This window comes from Anabrus simplex, chromosome 2, assembly GCF_040414725.1.
Source record: "Anabrus simplex isolate iqAnaSimp1 chromosome 2, ASM4041472v1, whole genome shotgun sequence".
Lineage (NCBI taxonomy): Eukaryota > Metazoa > Arthropoda > Insecta > Orthoptera > Tettigoniidae > Anabrus > Anabrus simplex.
The window spans coordinates 975,116,020-975,133,026 of NC_090266.1; the positions used below are offsets into that span (position 1 = coordinate 975,116,020).

General features: G+C 37.8%; 1 protein-coding gene across 5 annotated transcripts in view; it reads left to right on the forward strand.

Moving 5' to 3' along the window:
- The window catches only part of LOC136863230 (E3 ubiquitin-protein ligase RNF34), a 349,689-nt gene that overhangs the window by 324,680 nt on the left and 8,002 nt on the right, over nt 1–17,007 (forward strand). For all 5 annotated transcript variants that reach the window (XM_068226351.1, XM_067139600.2, XM_067139602.2 and 2 more), the window contains one exon: nt 1,161–1,343. In XM_068226351.1, the coding sequence (XP_068082452.1) occupies nt 1,161–1,336 (176 nt within the window). In that variant the 3' untranslated portion in view covers nt 1,337–1,343. The remainder of the gene's footprint in view (nt 1–1,160; nt 1,344–17,007) is intronic.

A 17,007-nucleotide genomic window follows, 5' to 3' on the forward strand; every position in this document is an offset into this window, starting at 1 on the left:
TATCTAATTCCCTCCGTGGGAACTTAGAATTTCCATTCGGAATTGCTAGGCGAGCATTAATTCCATTGTGGAGTTTTATCTCCCATATGCAGTTATCAGACTGTGCCTCTTAAATAGGCTTCTGATAAGTTCACCTGCATACACCCCAGCATCAGTGGGTAGGGTCTGACACATCCCACTCTGAAGATTCTAGTGTCAGACCTAAGACGAAACGCTGGTTAATAGAGCAAACGCCTGAAAAGCCATACATCTAATTTTTTATCTGATTTATGATCTGCATTTCGTCACACTGACACAGGTGGGTCTTCTGGCAACGATGGGATAGGTAAGGGCTAAGAATGGGAAAGAAGCGACCGTGGCCAGCATTTGCGTGGTGTGGAAATGGGAAACCACATCTTCACGGCTGCCGACAGTGCGGTTCGAACCCGCTATCTCCTGAATGCAAGTTGATAGCTGCATGACCCAAACCACACAGCCACTTGCTCTGTCCTAACAGTTATAAACTCTCATAACGACTACTCGGTAAAATGTAACTTCCATCTTCTACAGATCATTTTCCTGTTCGGAGCTAGAGGGCTTTCCACACCACCCGAAGGTAAACTTCCCATCATGCTCATTTTCCATTATAACTAACATTGTATGGTATTTTCAACAATATCAACAGTATTTCCTGACTTTGAAGTGGACAGGTTCCTCATTAGATTCCTTTCAATATTTTTTTGAATTTTACCATTATGATAGTTTTGAAGGAGTGCGTGTGTGTCTTGATTAGCACATAAATGTAAACATATGATGCAAATTTATTTATTTATTTATTTATTTATTTATTTATTTATTTATTTATTTATTTATTTATTTATTTATTTATTTATTTATTTATTTATTTATTTATTTATTTATTTATTTATTTATTTGTTTGTTTGTTTGTTTGTTTGTTTGTTTGTTTGTTTGTTTGTTTATTTATTTATTTATTTATTTATTTATTTATTTATTTATTTATTTATTTATTTATTTATTTATTTATTTATTTATTTATTTATTTATTTATTTATTTATTTATTTATTTATTTATTTATTTATTTATTTATTTATTTTTTATTTATTTTTTTTATTTATTTATTTATTACTAAAATATTCTAAACATATTATTTCTTTTGTAGATCCAGAATATTTGAACCCTGATGATCTATGCAAGGTTTGCATGGATGCCAAAATTGATTGTGTTATGCTGAGATGTGGCCATATGGCTACATGCCTTGATTGCGGAAGAGTTCAAGACAAATGCCCTATTTGCAGAGTGTATGTCATCAGTGTTCTTCGCGTTTTCAGAACTTAATTATAAGGTATGTCCTTTATGTTTCATGATTGTAAGAAACTTCATATAAAATGCCACTTAATGGACATTATAGCAGATAGTCTGTCTTAGTTTGTATTTCCCTTTCCTAATTAAGGATAGTTGAAAATGGAATTTAATTTCTTTATTGTGAAGTGTGAGAGAAGTAGTAGATTCTTTGACATTCTGTTTAAACATCCTGACTTATTTTGAAACATTTCATCATATTTTTCAATGTTTGATTTGGAATTATTATTTAAAATATTTCAATACTGCTTTGTAGTAATACTTCCAAATATCCTGGGGAAAATGAATATTGGATCACCTTGAAGGGGTTACTTACACTGCCCCAGGTGTGCATGGTGGACGAGTGTGATTTATAGATGAGATAATAAACTCGTTCAGATGCTTTGTGTACCTTGTGGACATGGGTCAGTACAGGATGTGTCCGACTCCATGGCTAAATGGTTAGCATGCTGGCCTTTAGTCACAGGGGTCCCGGGTTCGATTCCCGGCAGGGTCAGGAATTTTAACCAACATTGGTTAATTCCCCTGGCATGGGACCTAGGTGTATTTGTCGTCTTCATCATCATTTCATCATCACGACGTGCAGGTTGCCTATGGGTGTCAAATCAAAAGACCTGCACTAGGACTGTCAGGAGGCCACACGCCATTTCATTTCATTTCAGTACAGGATGTGCTGAATTCTGCACAGTATGGATTCGGTAAATCGCTGGAATAAGGTTAGCAATAAGCCCTTCAGGTCAGAGGGTCTTGGGTTTGATTCCCAGCCAAGCTGAGGATTTTTTAAAATTCCTCTGACTCTGGAACCGAGTGTCAGTGTTTATTCCAGTACACTCCTCTTCATATTTGCATTATACTCCCCATTACCAATCACCACAGAAACTTGTACATCTGTGAATTCATCCTTCCAATAGGGTTGGTGTTGGGAAGGGCACCTGGCTATAAATTAGGGCCAAATCCACACATGCAATCTGCAACCTTACCATTGCGTGGAAGAAGAAGAAGAAGAAGAAGAAGAAGAAGAAGAAGAAGAAGAAGAAGAAGAAGAAGAAGAAGAAGAAGAAGAAGATCAATTATAAAGATCGTGTCATGCAGAACATCAGATCATGCTTGCTGCTTTACAAGGTTCAGTTCATCCACAGCATGTGCTGGCTGAGGGGGGTTGTGCAGGCATCTACCCTTCAGATTTCACACATGTTCTACAGGGCTTTGGTCTGGGAACCAGATGGGTCTCTGTAGGAGAACTTGCCTGGAGTTCCTGCAGTGTTAGGCAGCCAGTGTCATGCTGAAACTTCCCATTTCTGAAGGTTGCATCAGAGGGACAACCACTGGATTGACAATCTGTATATAAGCAGTCATTGTGCCCTCACAATCACGAATGGTGATGTCACATGAAAACCAATAGCTCCACAGACTATAATGCCTGGATTTAGTCCCATATGCTTCTTGACAGTAACATCAGCATGGCCCCTCTTCTCAGTACACTGTTAGGAACAATTGTGACAGTCATTACAATCATGACAGAAGACCATTCGTCGCCCCTGTGTGAATATTCCGAACACCAGAACAGCTTTACACGTCTATTTTGTGGAGGTCAGTGGAACACTTGCTTCAGAGAAACAAGATTGTTAACCACCTGCATGCAAACGATTACTACTTGTTTGTCATGTTACATGCGAGGCCCCAGTAATTTGAATTACCGCAGCTGCTGTCGTGGGTCTCCTGGCATGTGTCCCTTCATTTGACCAATGCTGCCATATACATCGTACTGTAGGTCTCTTTCAGCTAACATGGGCTGATATAGTCCACACAGATAACCCATTCTCACAAAGACCAATTGTCAAAACCTTCTTCATAACATATAGAAAAGTAAGTGTGATCACTTCTCCGCTCGTCCATACACTTATAAGAAAAACATACACATTTGTTCCACCTTAGTCAATACACAAATGTGTCTTTAAAAAATTTAAAAAGCACACAACAGGTAAATATTTTGGCCCCTTTGGGCCTTCTTCAGTCTTAAAAATAAAATATGTTAATAAAATACTTTAAAACCTAACACTAAAAATTAGTCCTTAGGAAAAAATCTGTCTTGTATAATCTTATCGTCAAAAACATAACCAAAAATCACCACATAGAGGAATGTGTAAAGGTACTCGTTCTTGAAGTCTTGGTGTATGAAAGAGGAGATTTTGACAGTGGTTTTATATATATATAGTTAAACATCGTTATAACGACATTGGTTTCAGCGACAACTAGTCTATAACATTATGTTTTCTGTGGTATGGGCATATTCCACATAGGAAATGTTTTTCAGTGTTGCTTAATACAGCAAATGTATCTACGTTTACCTCACATATAGAGTCATTTTCAACCTCAGTTTGAAATACGATTTTCTATGACCCAAAGTATTTTAAGAAAAATTTTGTTGAAATCTGGCAACCTGGCAAATTCTTTCCTGTCCCCTTTTGTCATAGACCTCGGGAACGCAGGCTGATTACCCAGCCCGTTGTAACCTGCCCGAATTCTTGGCAGTATTAACAGTACCTGCATGCGGTCAGTTTCGACTGAAAGTTTCCTCTAAGTGAAAGTATTCTAACGCAGTATGACTACTAAAAGAAACGTTTTAATGTTGGAAGAAAAAGTTAGTGATCACCAAATTGAGAATGGAATTTAAAAAGCTGATGTTTGTCGTGAGTTTGGCCTTGTTAATTCCACAGTCCAAACAATTTGGAAGAGCAAGGATAAAATTGTTGCTGCATTTGAACAGAATGGTTTGAAAATTAAGCAGCTACGAAAACCTGAACGGAGCGACGTGGATGAAGTGCTGCTTAAGTGGTTTAAGCAACTGAGAAGCTACAATTTACCCATTAGTGGACCTTTCCATATGGTGGAGGCTATAGAATTTGCCAAGTAATTAAAAGATGAAGAATTTGTATGCAGCAGTGGCTGGACTGACCGATTCAAGCAGTGTCACAACATTAGTTTTGGCTAAGTGAGCAGCGAAGCATATAGTGTGAGTGCCGAAAACCCCCCAAGAATGGCTTACTACGATGTGACCTAATGTACGCGAAAGATATGTCGATTGTGACATCCTTAATGTAGACGAGACTGGCATTTTCTTTAGATTCACACTGGACAAAACTCTGAAATTCAAAGGTGAAAAATTTGTTGGTGGCAAGTTATCTGAATAAGAGTTCTGAGTTGTGCTAATAAAAGACGGAACTCAGAAGAAAAAACTGTTCATGAGTGGCAAATCCAAAAATCCTAGATGCTTTAGGCATGTAAAAATCTGCCGGTACACTACAGTGCTAATAAAAAATCCTGTCTGACTTCTGAATTGTTTGAAGATGAAACGGGGTGTTTGAATCGGTTGGGAGTTCAGAAAAGAAATATCCTGTTCCTTGTAGACAACTGTCCAGCGCACCCTGTAATCTCAGGTCTGGAGAACATTAATCTTGTTTTTCTTCTTGCAAATACCGGGCGAGTTGGTCATGCGGTTAGGAGCGTGTGGCTGTGAGCTCGCATCCGGGAGATAGTGGGTTCGAACCGCACTGTCGGCAGCCCTGAAGATGGTTTTGCGTGGTTTCCCATTTTCACACCAGGCAAATGCTGGGGCAATACCTTAATTAAGGCCACGGCCACTTCCTTCCCATTCCTAGACCTTTCCTGTCCCCTCGTCGCCATAAGACCTATCTGTGTCGGTGCGACGTAAAGCAACTAGCAAAAAAAAAAATCTTCTTGCAAATATGACAAACATATTGCAGCCTATGGATCCAGGGGTAATTAGGAATCTGAAATGCCACTATCATAAGCTGATATTATTGAAAATGATAGGATGCATCGAGAAAAAGCAAGATTATTCTGTTACAGTGATAGATGCAATGAGATTCATTGTAAAAGCATGGGAACGGGTTACTACCGACCATGCCGGAATCTTATCAACCAAAGAAATAAATGCCGCCAAAATTGAGGATACGTTCGATGACAGTGGTGATGTGCCGTTATCTGCATTTCTGCGAGAAACCAACTGTGATATGCTCAATCGGTGGGACTGCAAAATGTATGCAACAATAGATGATGATCTAGTTACAACTGAAGTGCAAACGGAAGACCAGGTTGTAAGTGAAGAGAAGAATAATGCCTACAGTGACCATGAAGTGGAAGGAGGAGGAGGAGAATAAGAAGTGACTAAAGTGTCTGTCCCTACAGGGAGTGATTCTTTAGAAGCCTTTAGACTTGTGAACATGTTCTATGAAACTAGGGGAGGGAGCAGTGAAATTACTAATGAAATAATGAACATAGAACATAATTTAGAAAGTGTGTATTGGGCAAGTAGGAGACAACTGAGCAAAATGACTGATTACTTCACTCCTAAGTAAAGAGTTTGGTGAGTACTGGACAAACTGTTTTAATACAGAATACTGTATTTATAATTGTACATGTATTTTATTATGTTCATGGTATGCTTAAAAGTGAATACATCAATCTAAAATAAGCCTAATTAAGTTTGTTACTGTATTTTTCATTTTTCAACTCACTAGACTGATAATACGAATCTTGACTACTATGACTCTCGTTTATAATGACACAATTTTTCAGGTCCCTTGGATGTCATTAAAACAGAGTTCTATTGTATATATCAATTCATTAGATATATAAAAAATAATCGTTATGTAGAAATTATTTTTGATCGACATCTGAAGAAGGCCTAAAGGGGCCAAAACATGTACCTGTTGTGTGTTTTTAAAGTTATTTTTAAGATACATGTGTGTATTGACTAAGGTGACCCAATTGTATACTTTTCTTATACACTACAGTCAGTTCGGTACAACCCAAATATGAAATTCTTATATTGCAACGCCCGTACACTTGTCTTTGTGGTAGGCACCACATCATCTCGCCAGAGCTGTAGCGTGGCAGTCACTAGCCGATTTCGTTGCTAATGTAGTACTGTACCTCATATTGCATACTGAAGTTCAGTTTATTATTGTTTGTGGATCTGTGAATGTTCATGTGACATTCCCTTGATTGAAAATAATCCTTCAGATCTCCACCCAAAATATAATGAAGGCAATCGAAAGGTCATTGTCATATTGTTTATGTACTTTGGATAGTTGAACTTATTGTAAATGCCAGCTCACCACTCAAAACCTCTAGATTTTTCAATAACAATGGTGATGAATAAATTTTACCTCTACGACCCTCTTGAAGAAGGTTAGATGTGGTGAGATACTGTTCACATTGACAACTCTAGGTGTGGCACTTTGGCAGAGTAATGATTAAGTGTTTCTTGTAGTTTACGCTTTTGTTTTTACTCAGCGTGGCATTTTAGTGAGTTGTGTGCATTCTTATTGCTGTGACAGAGATATGCCTTGTTGTTTTGTTAGGAATTGTATGCCAAGTTACAAGGGCAAGGATGAGATAAGACATTTCTGTATACCATCCAAAAAGACACGTGTTTTCGAAGTGGACAAATGCTATTCCTGAAAGAACAGAAATCTCCCTGCAAAGTTCTGTTTGATGTTCATTTTCATGACAAGTACATTATTAAGGCTGATAAATTTGTGATTAACAGCAAAGAGATGGAACTTGCACAACTGAGACTGTTCTCATGGACCATGAGAATGAGGAACAGGATAAAATTGAATGACTAGGTTTGGTGAGCGTGAGCACTGAGAAAAAATCCACAGTAATATAGAGTGTATACAATCATGTTATCTATGCAATGGGACTGGAGCAGAAATTTGTGCAGTGAAATGAATATCTCTGACATTTTCCTCAACACTTTTGCTGGGTTTTATCTTGAAAGGTATTTTAGACTAAACGGAGTCTTCTAAGCCCATTAGAACGAGGTCATTATTTTGGAAAAGAGAAAAAAAGTCCTCCATTGTGTAAAAACTGCTTCCACTTGCCGGCGCATCCAGACTAGTTGCGGAGATAATAATATGTACATTGTGTTTTTATTTTTCTCTGTGTCTAAAGCTGAATTTAAAACATCTGGGAATGTATTCATGTGTATATATTACATTTGTAAGGAATTTACCTATGGTGCTGCATTAAAAAAAAGCAGTGTGTTTGTACAAAACTTGAAACAGATGAAGTGAGCACACTTTCTTTTCTATATGCCATGCTTTCTCAGCCAGTGACGGTTGTTATCGTACTTGTATCATCGGCTAGGCATGTTTCACAAGTGAACACTTCACATTACTGCACCTTGCGCTACACATCAACTCTGGTCTTCACATACAAATTATCCGTGAACAATCAAGTGGGCAGGACTCTATGAAAATTCTGATTGGCCTAAAAGAACTATCATATACGTACCTAGATGGCGCCATTCAATATCCCCAATATCAACATGAGTGACCCATTCCTTCTTGGTGTTGCAATTTCCATTTTCTCTAAAGGAGCAGTTTGGGTAAAAATGATTTAACCTTAAATGATAGAGAAATTAATTTTAATGTAGGGCCTATGCATATTTTTTTTTCTTCCCTCGGTTGTTTCTTTGCCGATTGACCCGTGTTTGAAGTCGGGATGTAGTTCCGCATGACGTCACTAGAGGTAACCAATATAAATGGTCCGTTATTGGACATTATAAATTTTCCAGCTAGCTCATTCTTGGTTGCCAGCGTTTCGCCCTCGTGTGCTAGGGTGGGCTCATCAGTTGGTACCTAGCACACCTACCAATACGCTGGCTAGTGCATACCGTGGAGGCCACTGCGTAGGCTAACTGGAGCCACCGGCAGTGCCAATGCACTAAGAGACTTTGTCTCATCACGAAAAATTGATGCCTGCTTGGCCATCAGATGATATAGATGTTGATTCCCATAGGGAATCTGAAATATTTGTCCTGAATGAGCAAATTTATAATACCAATATAAATGGTCCGTTATTGGACATTATAAATTTTCCAGCTAGCTCATTCTTGGTTGCCAGCGTTTCGCCCTCGTGTGCTAGGGTGGGCTCATCAGTTGGTACCTAGCACACCTACCAATACGCTGGCTAGTGCATACCGTGGAGGCCACTGCGTAGGCTAACTGGAGCCACCGGCAGTGCCAATGCACTAAGAGACTTTGTCTCATCACGAAAAATTGATGCCTGCTTGGCCATCAGATGATATAGATGTTGATTCTCATAGGGAATCTGAAATATTTGTCCAGCGTATTGGTAGGTGTGCTAGGTACCAACTGATGAGCCCACCCTAGCACACGAGGGCGAAACGCTGGCAACCAAGAATGAGCTAGCTGGAAAATTTATAATGTCCAATAACGGACCATTTATATTGGTATTATAAATTTGCTCATTCAGGACAAATATTTCAGATTCCCTATGGGAATCAACATCTATATCATCTGATGGCCAAGCAGGCATCAATTTTTGGTGATGAGACAAAGTCTCTTAGTGCATTGGCACTGCCGGTGGCTCCAGTTAGCCTACGCAGTGGCCTCCACGGTATGCACTAGCCAGCGTATTGGTAGGTGTGCTAGGTACCAACTGATGAGCCCACCCTAGCACACGAGGGCGAAACGCTGGCAACCAAGAATGAGCTAGCTGGAAAATTTATAATGTCCAATAACGGACCATTTATATTGGTATTATAAATTTGCTCATTCAGGACAAATATTTCAGATTCCCTATGGGAATCAACATCTATATCACTAGAGGTAACCATCGTGCCAGCATAGTAACAAAAGTGAAACCACACATTACACATGTGCACAGTTTCTATATTACTTAAATGTTATTTTAAAGTGAAATAGTGCACCTAGTTTAATATCTCAACAAAATTCCTCAGCAGTGCTGCGTTTACAAATACAGGGTGGTCAGAAACAACGTGAACTGGATGATTGAACGTTATAGGGTTGTTCATACTGATACATATTTTAAAAAAATAATTCTTTATCTCATGCCGTTGTCATTTTATCAGCAGCTGAAGATAGCCAATCAGTTCGCTTCATGGGCGAATTCAAATGGGATTTGGGAAGCCGTGTTGAAAGTCTGCACATGGCTTAAGACCAGCTTGAGACCACCAATCAAGGAAGAAACTTTGTCAGGAGAGCTATTTGAACGTGAACCTCTAAGCTGACAGAATTGCATCATGGCAAGTGTGCTACAGTTACACTGGCTGAAACGCATGGTGTGTTTGATCCTCTCAGCATGGCCTTCAAACCGGTCTCGAGCCATTTGTAGATTTAACGCCACCTCCTCACAAAACCCACTTGAATTTACCCACAAAGTGATCTGATTGTCTAACTTTGGCAGCTGTTAAACTGACTACAGTGCGAGATATTGAATTATTGTTTTGAAATCATTTATGAGTATGGCCAACCCCCTAATGCTCATACCCGGTTCACATTGTTTCTGGCCACCCTGTATAATTCAATGCGTGAGAAAGGTACCTCTATGCTGTCTTACCACTGGTTTCCCAATTGTGGAAAATTGCCTACTAGATTCAAGTTATGGGAATGCAAGGTAAACAGACGAGGTTTTAAGTCTACAAAATACAGTGTTGATTGTTCTAACCATTTTGATGTGAATGATTCTGAAGAATTTTCTCTAATAAAACTAAAGTTGACAGAATAAGAAATTTCAGTGATATTGTTGAAAAAGAAACTGCCTGCCCAAAGCTGTATTTAAAGGGAGAAAGTAAAGAAATAAAGACAAATCTAAATGGTAGAGGCAGCTGTAGCTGACACGAGCCAGGATTTTCAAGAAATAGAATGTAAAGAAATTGACATTGAACTGATGGTGGCAGTTCCAGACTTCACTGGTGGCGGTAATGTAAAATGTATACCTGGTGAACTTGGATTGGAAACACACTATGAAGTTGACTACTGCAATGAGGGCAACCCTCATGATTTAGACATGTCTCTCAGAATCTCTGAAGAAAATACTACTACTGATGAAGGGAGAAATGAAAATTCAAAATCAAGTGATAAGGGAAATGTTTCTTTTGAAGTGTGTTTTATGTTTTGGCAATGCTTGCAGTTGCTATTTTGTTCCTGTAACACATTAATATTAAAAAACAGTCCATGGGTTCATCTAATTTAATCATCAAATGAATAATACATTTCATTTCTGAACCTCTAGCTTTTATTTTTAATAAGTGTTTAGAGTTTGGAGTTCTTCCTGATTTGCTTAAAATTTCTAAAGTTATTCCAGTATTTATCTTTCTTAAGGATGGTGTATAGTTGTATAAAAATGGGAGAAATGGGACGTTCTTATACAACTATTAGCCAGGATTTAGTCATTCGTAAGAAAGTTAATAAGGGCAGTTTAATTAATGTATACAAAACATATACAGTACATTGGAATAGATCAGTTCTTTAATAAGAACAAGAATTTAAATGATGTGCGATGAAAATCCGTTGTGTGATCGAATATCTCACGCTTTAGATTTCTTAGGGATTAATAAATTAAGCCTACAGCCAATAAGTAACTCTTCCCTCCCTAGTGTCCCTCCAACTGGCAAGATTTCTTTCCCTTCCCCCTCCGTTCCCCCTCCTTCACTTCTTACCAGCCATGTTCCTCCATGCAACAAGAAACACAGATATTATATGAGAATAACAGCAGCGGCCAACAAGTTGGTTGAAATCACTTACGGTAGTCAGCTGTGGAGAGGAAAAGAGGGGTGAGTCTAGTTTCCTTTTCACGTAATAACATGCCATCCCTATTATATCAAGTTTCTAAAGTTCTTTTTTTTTTCTTCCACACTAGTATAAAACCTGAACACCATATTTCTACTGAGATTCATAAAAAAATGGTATACTAGGTCTGAGTTGGTTTACAATACACCTTGAGAAGTCCCCTCTTCCCTACAGCTTGAAATAAGACTACAGCAAAAACATTACTTGTATATTCAGCATGCTTTTAAGAGTTGTTAATAATATGTCTAATTTTACGTAAACTCAAGTCCAGTTTTTGACAAGACGAGCTAACTCTGTTTTAATAACTGTTTTAGATTATAATGTGTATATATATATATATATATATAGTTAACATTGCTTTTAAATGAAAAGGACTTATTCCATAGAGAAAAACTGTACAAGAAAGATTGAAAAAATATTAAATGTATAACAACAACACACTCAACACCCAGTCTGGTATTGAATTTTAATGATGTTTTGCAGCTGAAGATGTCTCAATGACGAGGCGAAACATGTCCCGTGTTTTGATATTAAGGAAATAAAGTACATGTAATCTGTAAGATTATAAGTTGTATTGAATAGGTAGAGAACCTCAGGGTATCTGTTAAACAATTTTTTCAAGTAATATTCTGTCAATACGGACCCAAATCGAAGTTTATAGTATTTAACATACTGCTTAGTCAAGCAGCTCGGCTCCTTACTCCCAAGACCGAGCTCGATAGCTGCAGTCGCTTAAGTGCGGCCAGTATCCAGTAATCGGGAGATAGTGGGTTCGAGCCCCACTGTCGGCAGCTCTGAATATGGTTTTCCGTGGTTTCCCATTTTCACACCAGGCAAATGCTGGGGCTGTACCTTAATTAAGGCCACGGCCGATTCCTTCCCATTCCTAGGCCTTTCCTCTCCCATCGTCGCCATAAGACCTATCTGTGTCGGTGCGACGTAAAGCAAATAGCAAAACTTACTCCCAAGTCTTTCCAGCCCGAAGTTTGCAACAATTTTTAACACTTTTTTTCTTGTCGGAAATAACCCACAATAAATAGTGGTGCTTTCCTTTGCATCTATTCCATTTCATGTATCAAGTAATCCTGCTATGGGTCCCATGCACTTGAAATATCCTCTAATTGGAGTCTTACCAGAGACTTGCATGTTGTTTTCTTTACATACCTACTATAACCCATAAATACTCTCAAAACTATATGAAGATCTTCCCTTATATTAATACCTGTGTATTGTACTTAGTGATCCCTATGAGGTACTACCACCCCCTTAACACAGTAATTAAAACAGAGGACTTACTTTCTTGGTAAAACTGACAACCTGACTTTTCATCCCATTTATCATCACACCATTGTCTGCTGTCTGTCTCTCACAACAATGAAGAGGTTTCTTTCTGTAGTCACCCACAATCCTGTAACATACTTAATACTCCATAGAGTATAACATAATCTGTAAAAAGCCTTACCTGTGATTCCAGCTCTTTGCTCATATCATTTATATACTATTTGTTTATGTTGCACCGACACAGATATGTCTTATGGCGACGATGGGATGGGAAAGGCCTAGGAATGGGAAGGAAGTGGTCGTGGCCTTAATTAAGGTACAGCCCCAGCATTTGCCTGGTGTGAAAATGGGAAACCGTGGAAAACCATCTTCAGGGCTGCCGACAGTGGGGTTCGAACCCACTATCTCCCGATTACTGGATACTGGCCGCACTTAAGCGACTGCAGCTATCGAGCTCGGTCATATCATATATATACATATATATATATATTCAACCCTCTACCCTTCCAGCCTTTGAAATGTGGCACCGGCTTGAGACATCACAGGGTCGCTGACTGGGTACTACCCACAGAGACATCTTCGGATATTATAAACTAACCTAAAATTTATTATGCAGGAAGGATAAAAGAGAAGAAAAATAATTAAATAAAAAAATCTGAATGAGAACCTTTACGAATACAAATTTATTGAAAGAATAAACTTTGGCAAAGCAAATACCCCTATACAAATCAACAAAATCTTCGGACCAAATATTTTTACATCATACTTTTCATCACTCGACTCATGTAAATTATGTTAAAATTTCATTACCATTTATTATGAGGCACTCCTCACGCCATCATTTGTTACGACTTTCGACAATGTAAATTACCAAATAATATTTATAACCTTTGTCAACTCCGACTATAAAGTATCAACAGCATGACTCATAAAATTCCAATCTTCTTCCAAACACATTATTCAATTTTGATTACTATTACCTCTCATTTTATTTTCACCAACTCTACTTCAAAATTTATCAATAATAAAAAAATTTATTATAATAATTTACCATCATAACCTTCGTTAATTCGTCAGAGTAATCTTTGAAACGTTAATATACAACCAAAACTTCTTCCATTCATTCTTTGAATAAATAAATTCGTATTTACTCTCCATACCTTCAAATTACTTCATCACTATATTATAAACCTTGTAATTACAATTTACTAATTATCAAATTATTTACTTGATTACAACCCTCCATTCTGAAACGTATGAGGCTATGTAAATTCATTAAGCCCAACATCCGCCGTGTAATTCATGAACTCATCATTTTAATTAATTAAATTCATTAAATTCATTATAATTCACTAAATTCGGGGTTACCATGTCATTATAATTGTTACCTCTAAGATCATAAAATTATCCAATTACATTTTGTAAAACCTGGTAATTTAACCCAATTTTTGATATATCATTAAATTATTTATCTCAAAATTTTATATAAAATAATCCCTATTATTATTTGAGTCCGAAACTATTTGACTTATTCTTTCTCAATACCATCCTCCACTCACATAAATGCTGATAATATGGAACGCACGCACGAGTCGAAAGTAACCCTGACATAAATAAACTAAATTAATTCACTGATTCATTTAAAATTATAAATACCCCGCATATACATAATCAGCTGTTTTATCATACACAAAACATGTGCCTACCCTGTAGCAAGAAACCTACACTACAATGGTAATACGCAACTTAACCTACACTGATTCTACAGACAATGGGATAGAACCTCATTGTCACAAGTACAAACAACCAACGTGAACTAAATTCACACATAGCAGAAATATTACAACTGCAAACCAGAATTTGCATTGCTCACACACTGAAGAACATATAACATGAGCAAAACACAACATAATTCCAATCATATAGTCACAGGGAAAATCATTATTCACTGACTCGGCCGGGCATCGAACTCCGACCCTCAGTATGGCATCATTACAGTGACCTATCATCATACTCGCCACAATGAACTGTCACGAAGTATATCTATTATTATTTAATTTTAATGTGCTGTCCTAAGTTCCACAAAACAGAATTATCTTGCGAATGACTGTAATATTTTTACTTGTAAGACCCTACCAAAGCTGCCAGGCTTCCTCTAATGCACAGCACGCCGACTCGGGCCGCTACCTTATCTCAAACGCCCGACTCACTTCATTAACACGGCATTTTAACTTGTCCGCACCCAATTAATATTCTCTCTCTCTCTCCGCTCTAATGAACTCATATGTTTCCTCCACAATATCTTGCGTATTCTTGCTTTCTGTGCGAACAGTAACCAATTATATATATCACTCTCAATGCATCTTATTTGTTCCATATTTCACGTATATAATCCTACATTTCTCACTCAACATTATCAGAACACGTATATCACTATGCCGGTATTTATTCATATATGGCGTTACACAATCTCATCGGTTCGACCCCTGCGGTTGGCATTTTGTGTCTTAGAGGCCCTACTTCAACACTGGCTAACTACATCTCGGATAAATTATACGATGAAACTTATTCCCTACAGCACATTTCTCATTCACTGGTTAACAATACACGTTACTTACTGATGACATACATTTTCAAATCCCACTGTAATGTGCCGGAATAACCAAGGTTCGAATCTTTGGTCAATGAAACCTTTCTCGACGAACTTTTTGTCATGCGACATGCCAGGTTAATCTATCTACTCCCTTTGACTAATACCTTACTGATGCCTCCTAAATCACATTAAATATTCACACACACACACACACGCTAGTATTTATCAGAAGATCGCGCACTAAGGAAAACCATATTTCACACACGTAATAGAAGATCATTATTTACACACACATATTATTTCCTCATTCGCGAAAACCATTTTCAACACACGCAGTAATATCACAATATTTACTCCCCCCTAGGCATCAGTATAAACTTACGACCTAAAAAAAAAATCTAACTATCCTTGCTACAGTACTTAAAAAGAAAATGAACGAATAATCATGCATTAATTTATTTACAAGTTAACAGCTAATCATGCACATGCCAGATATAATGAATCAGGGTACTTATCGATTCGGCGACGCTCCATACTCAGCTCCACGGCTTCATGGTTTCAGGTCGGTCCCATGATGTACTTAAGCCATCATACAGGCGGCCTCAGCACCTGAACCGATACCTTTCTTCATAACCATGGTCTTCATTCTTGTGGCTTTAATGAATTCACACGACTTCACTTCTTAATACACTAAAATACATATACACACAGATATAATTAAATTATTATAGCACATAAACACTTATTTACACTGGTAGTGAATACTTTGTCTCTGCTCTTTTCCGCGAGTTTAACATGTGGTACCACAAAGCGTCCTTGCATCGATCTCGCTCCTGTCTTATTGTTTCAGTTAATATTGTAAAAATCGCCTTCCTGAGTTTAACCAGATTTTCGGTCGTTATTTAGTTGAAATACATAGTCTATCGGACCCGTAGTATCCTATCGCCAACTAGTTAGTGGACTAGGAAATGCTCAAGATTAGGATTCCTCGTTAACCACATACGCGTTACGTCCGACACGTTCAAATTTCCGTAGCAGAGTGCGTCTCTTGAGCAGCACGCGTCTTCTTCTTGCACGCCAACTCCTGGATATGTAGCTCGGGGAACCCCATCAACAATGATGTAACATCCCGTCACGTATGCCTGCATTCATTTATTCCAATAAATTATTGCAAATATGCCATCTTATTTTCTTGTTCTCAAAATAGTTTAATATTGTTTTCACATTATCCCTTGGTGGATTTTATTAATTTTGGAGGTCATTCGTACGGCACCCATCTTTAATTTACCCCCATCATTCCAAAACTTGCTACGCTGCTATTCGCTGCCTGAAAGTGGTGACCTTGATCACACACCTCACGAAATATTCCAGTACTTCCCATTTCATCATCAAATGACCCTGACACGTGGAACTTATCTTTAAACCTGGGCAAGCGAAATGGCGCCACCCATCCGGCCTATAATGAACTGTGGTTCATTCCCTTATACATTTCTGTAATTTATAATATTTTAAAGACAATGCTATGAGCCAATTGGGCTCAATATATATATATATATATATATATATATAGGAAAACTTACAGTCCCACTCTTATTCATTACAGGATCAGATAACGTCTCACCTACTCACTGAGTTGGTTTTTTTTATTTTTTTCCCCTAGAAATTTAGCCATCTATTCAACATACTTTTATCTAATCCAGTAGCCCTCATTTTCGTCAGTAGTGTCACGTGATATACCTTAGCAAAATCCCTGGATAGTTCAATTGTGATACAGTCAATTTAACCTCCTGAATCTAAAATATCTTGCTGGAATCCTGCAAGTTGAGCCTCACTGGAGTAACCTTTCCTAAACCTGAGCTGCCTTCCATCAGACCAGTTTGTAATTTTTCAAACTTGTCTAATATAATCAGAAAGAATGCTTTCCCAAATCTTACTTGCAATGCATGTCAAACTGCCTGGCCTGTAATTTTCAGCTTTATGTTCAACACCATTTCGTTTATACACAGGGGCTACTGTAGCAACTCTCCACTCATTTGGTATAGCTGCTTCATGCAAACATTAATCAGATAAGTACTTCAGATATGGTACTATATCCCAACCCATTGTCTGTAGTATATCCCCAGAAA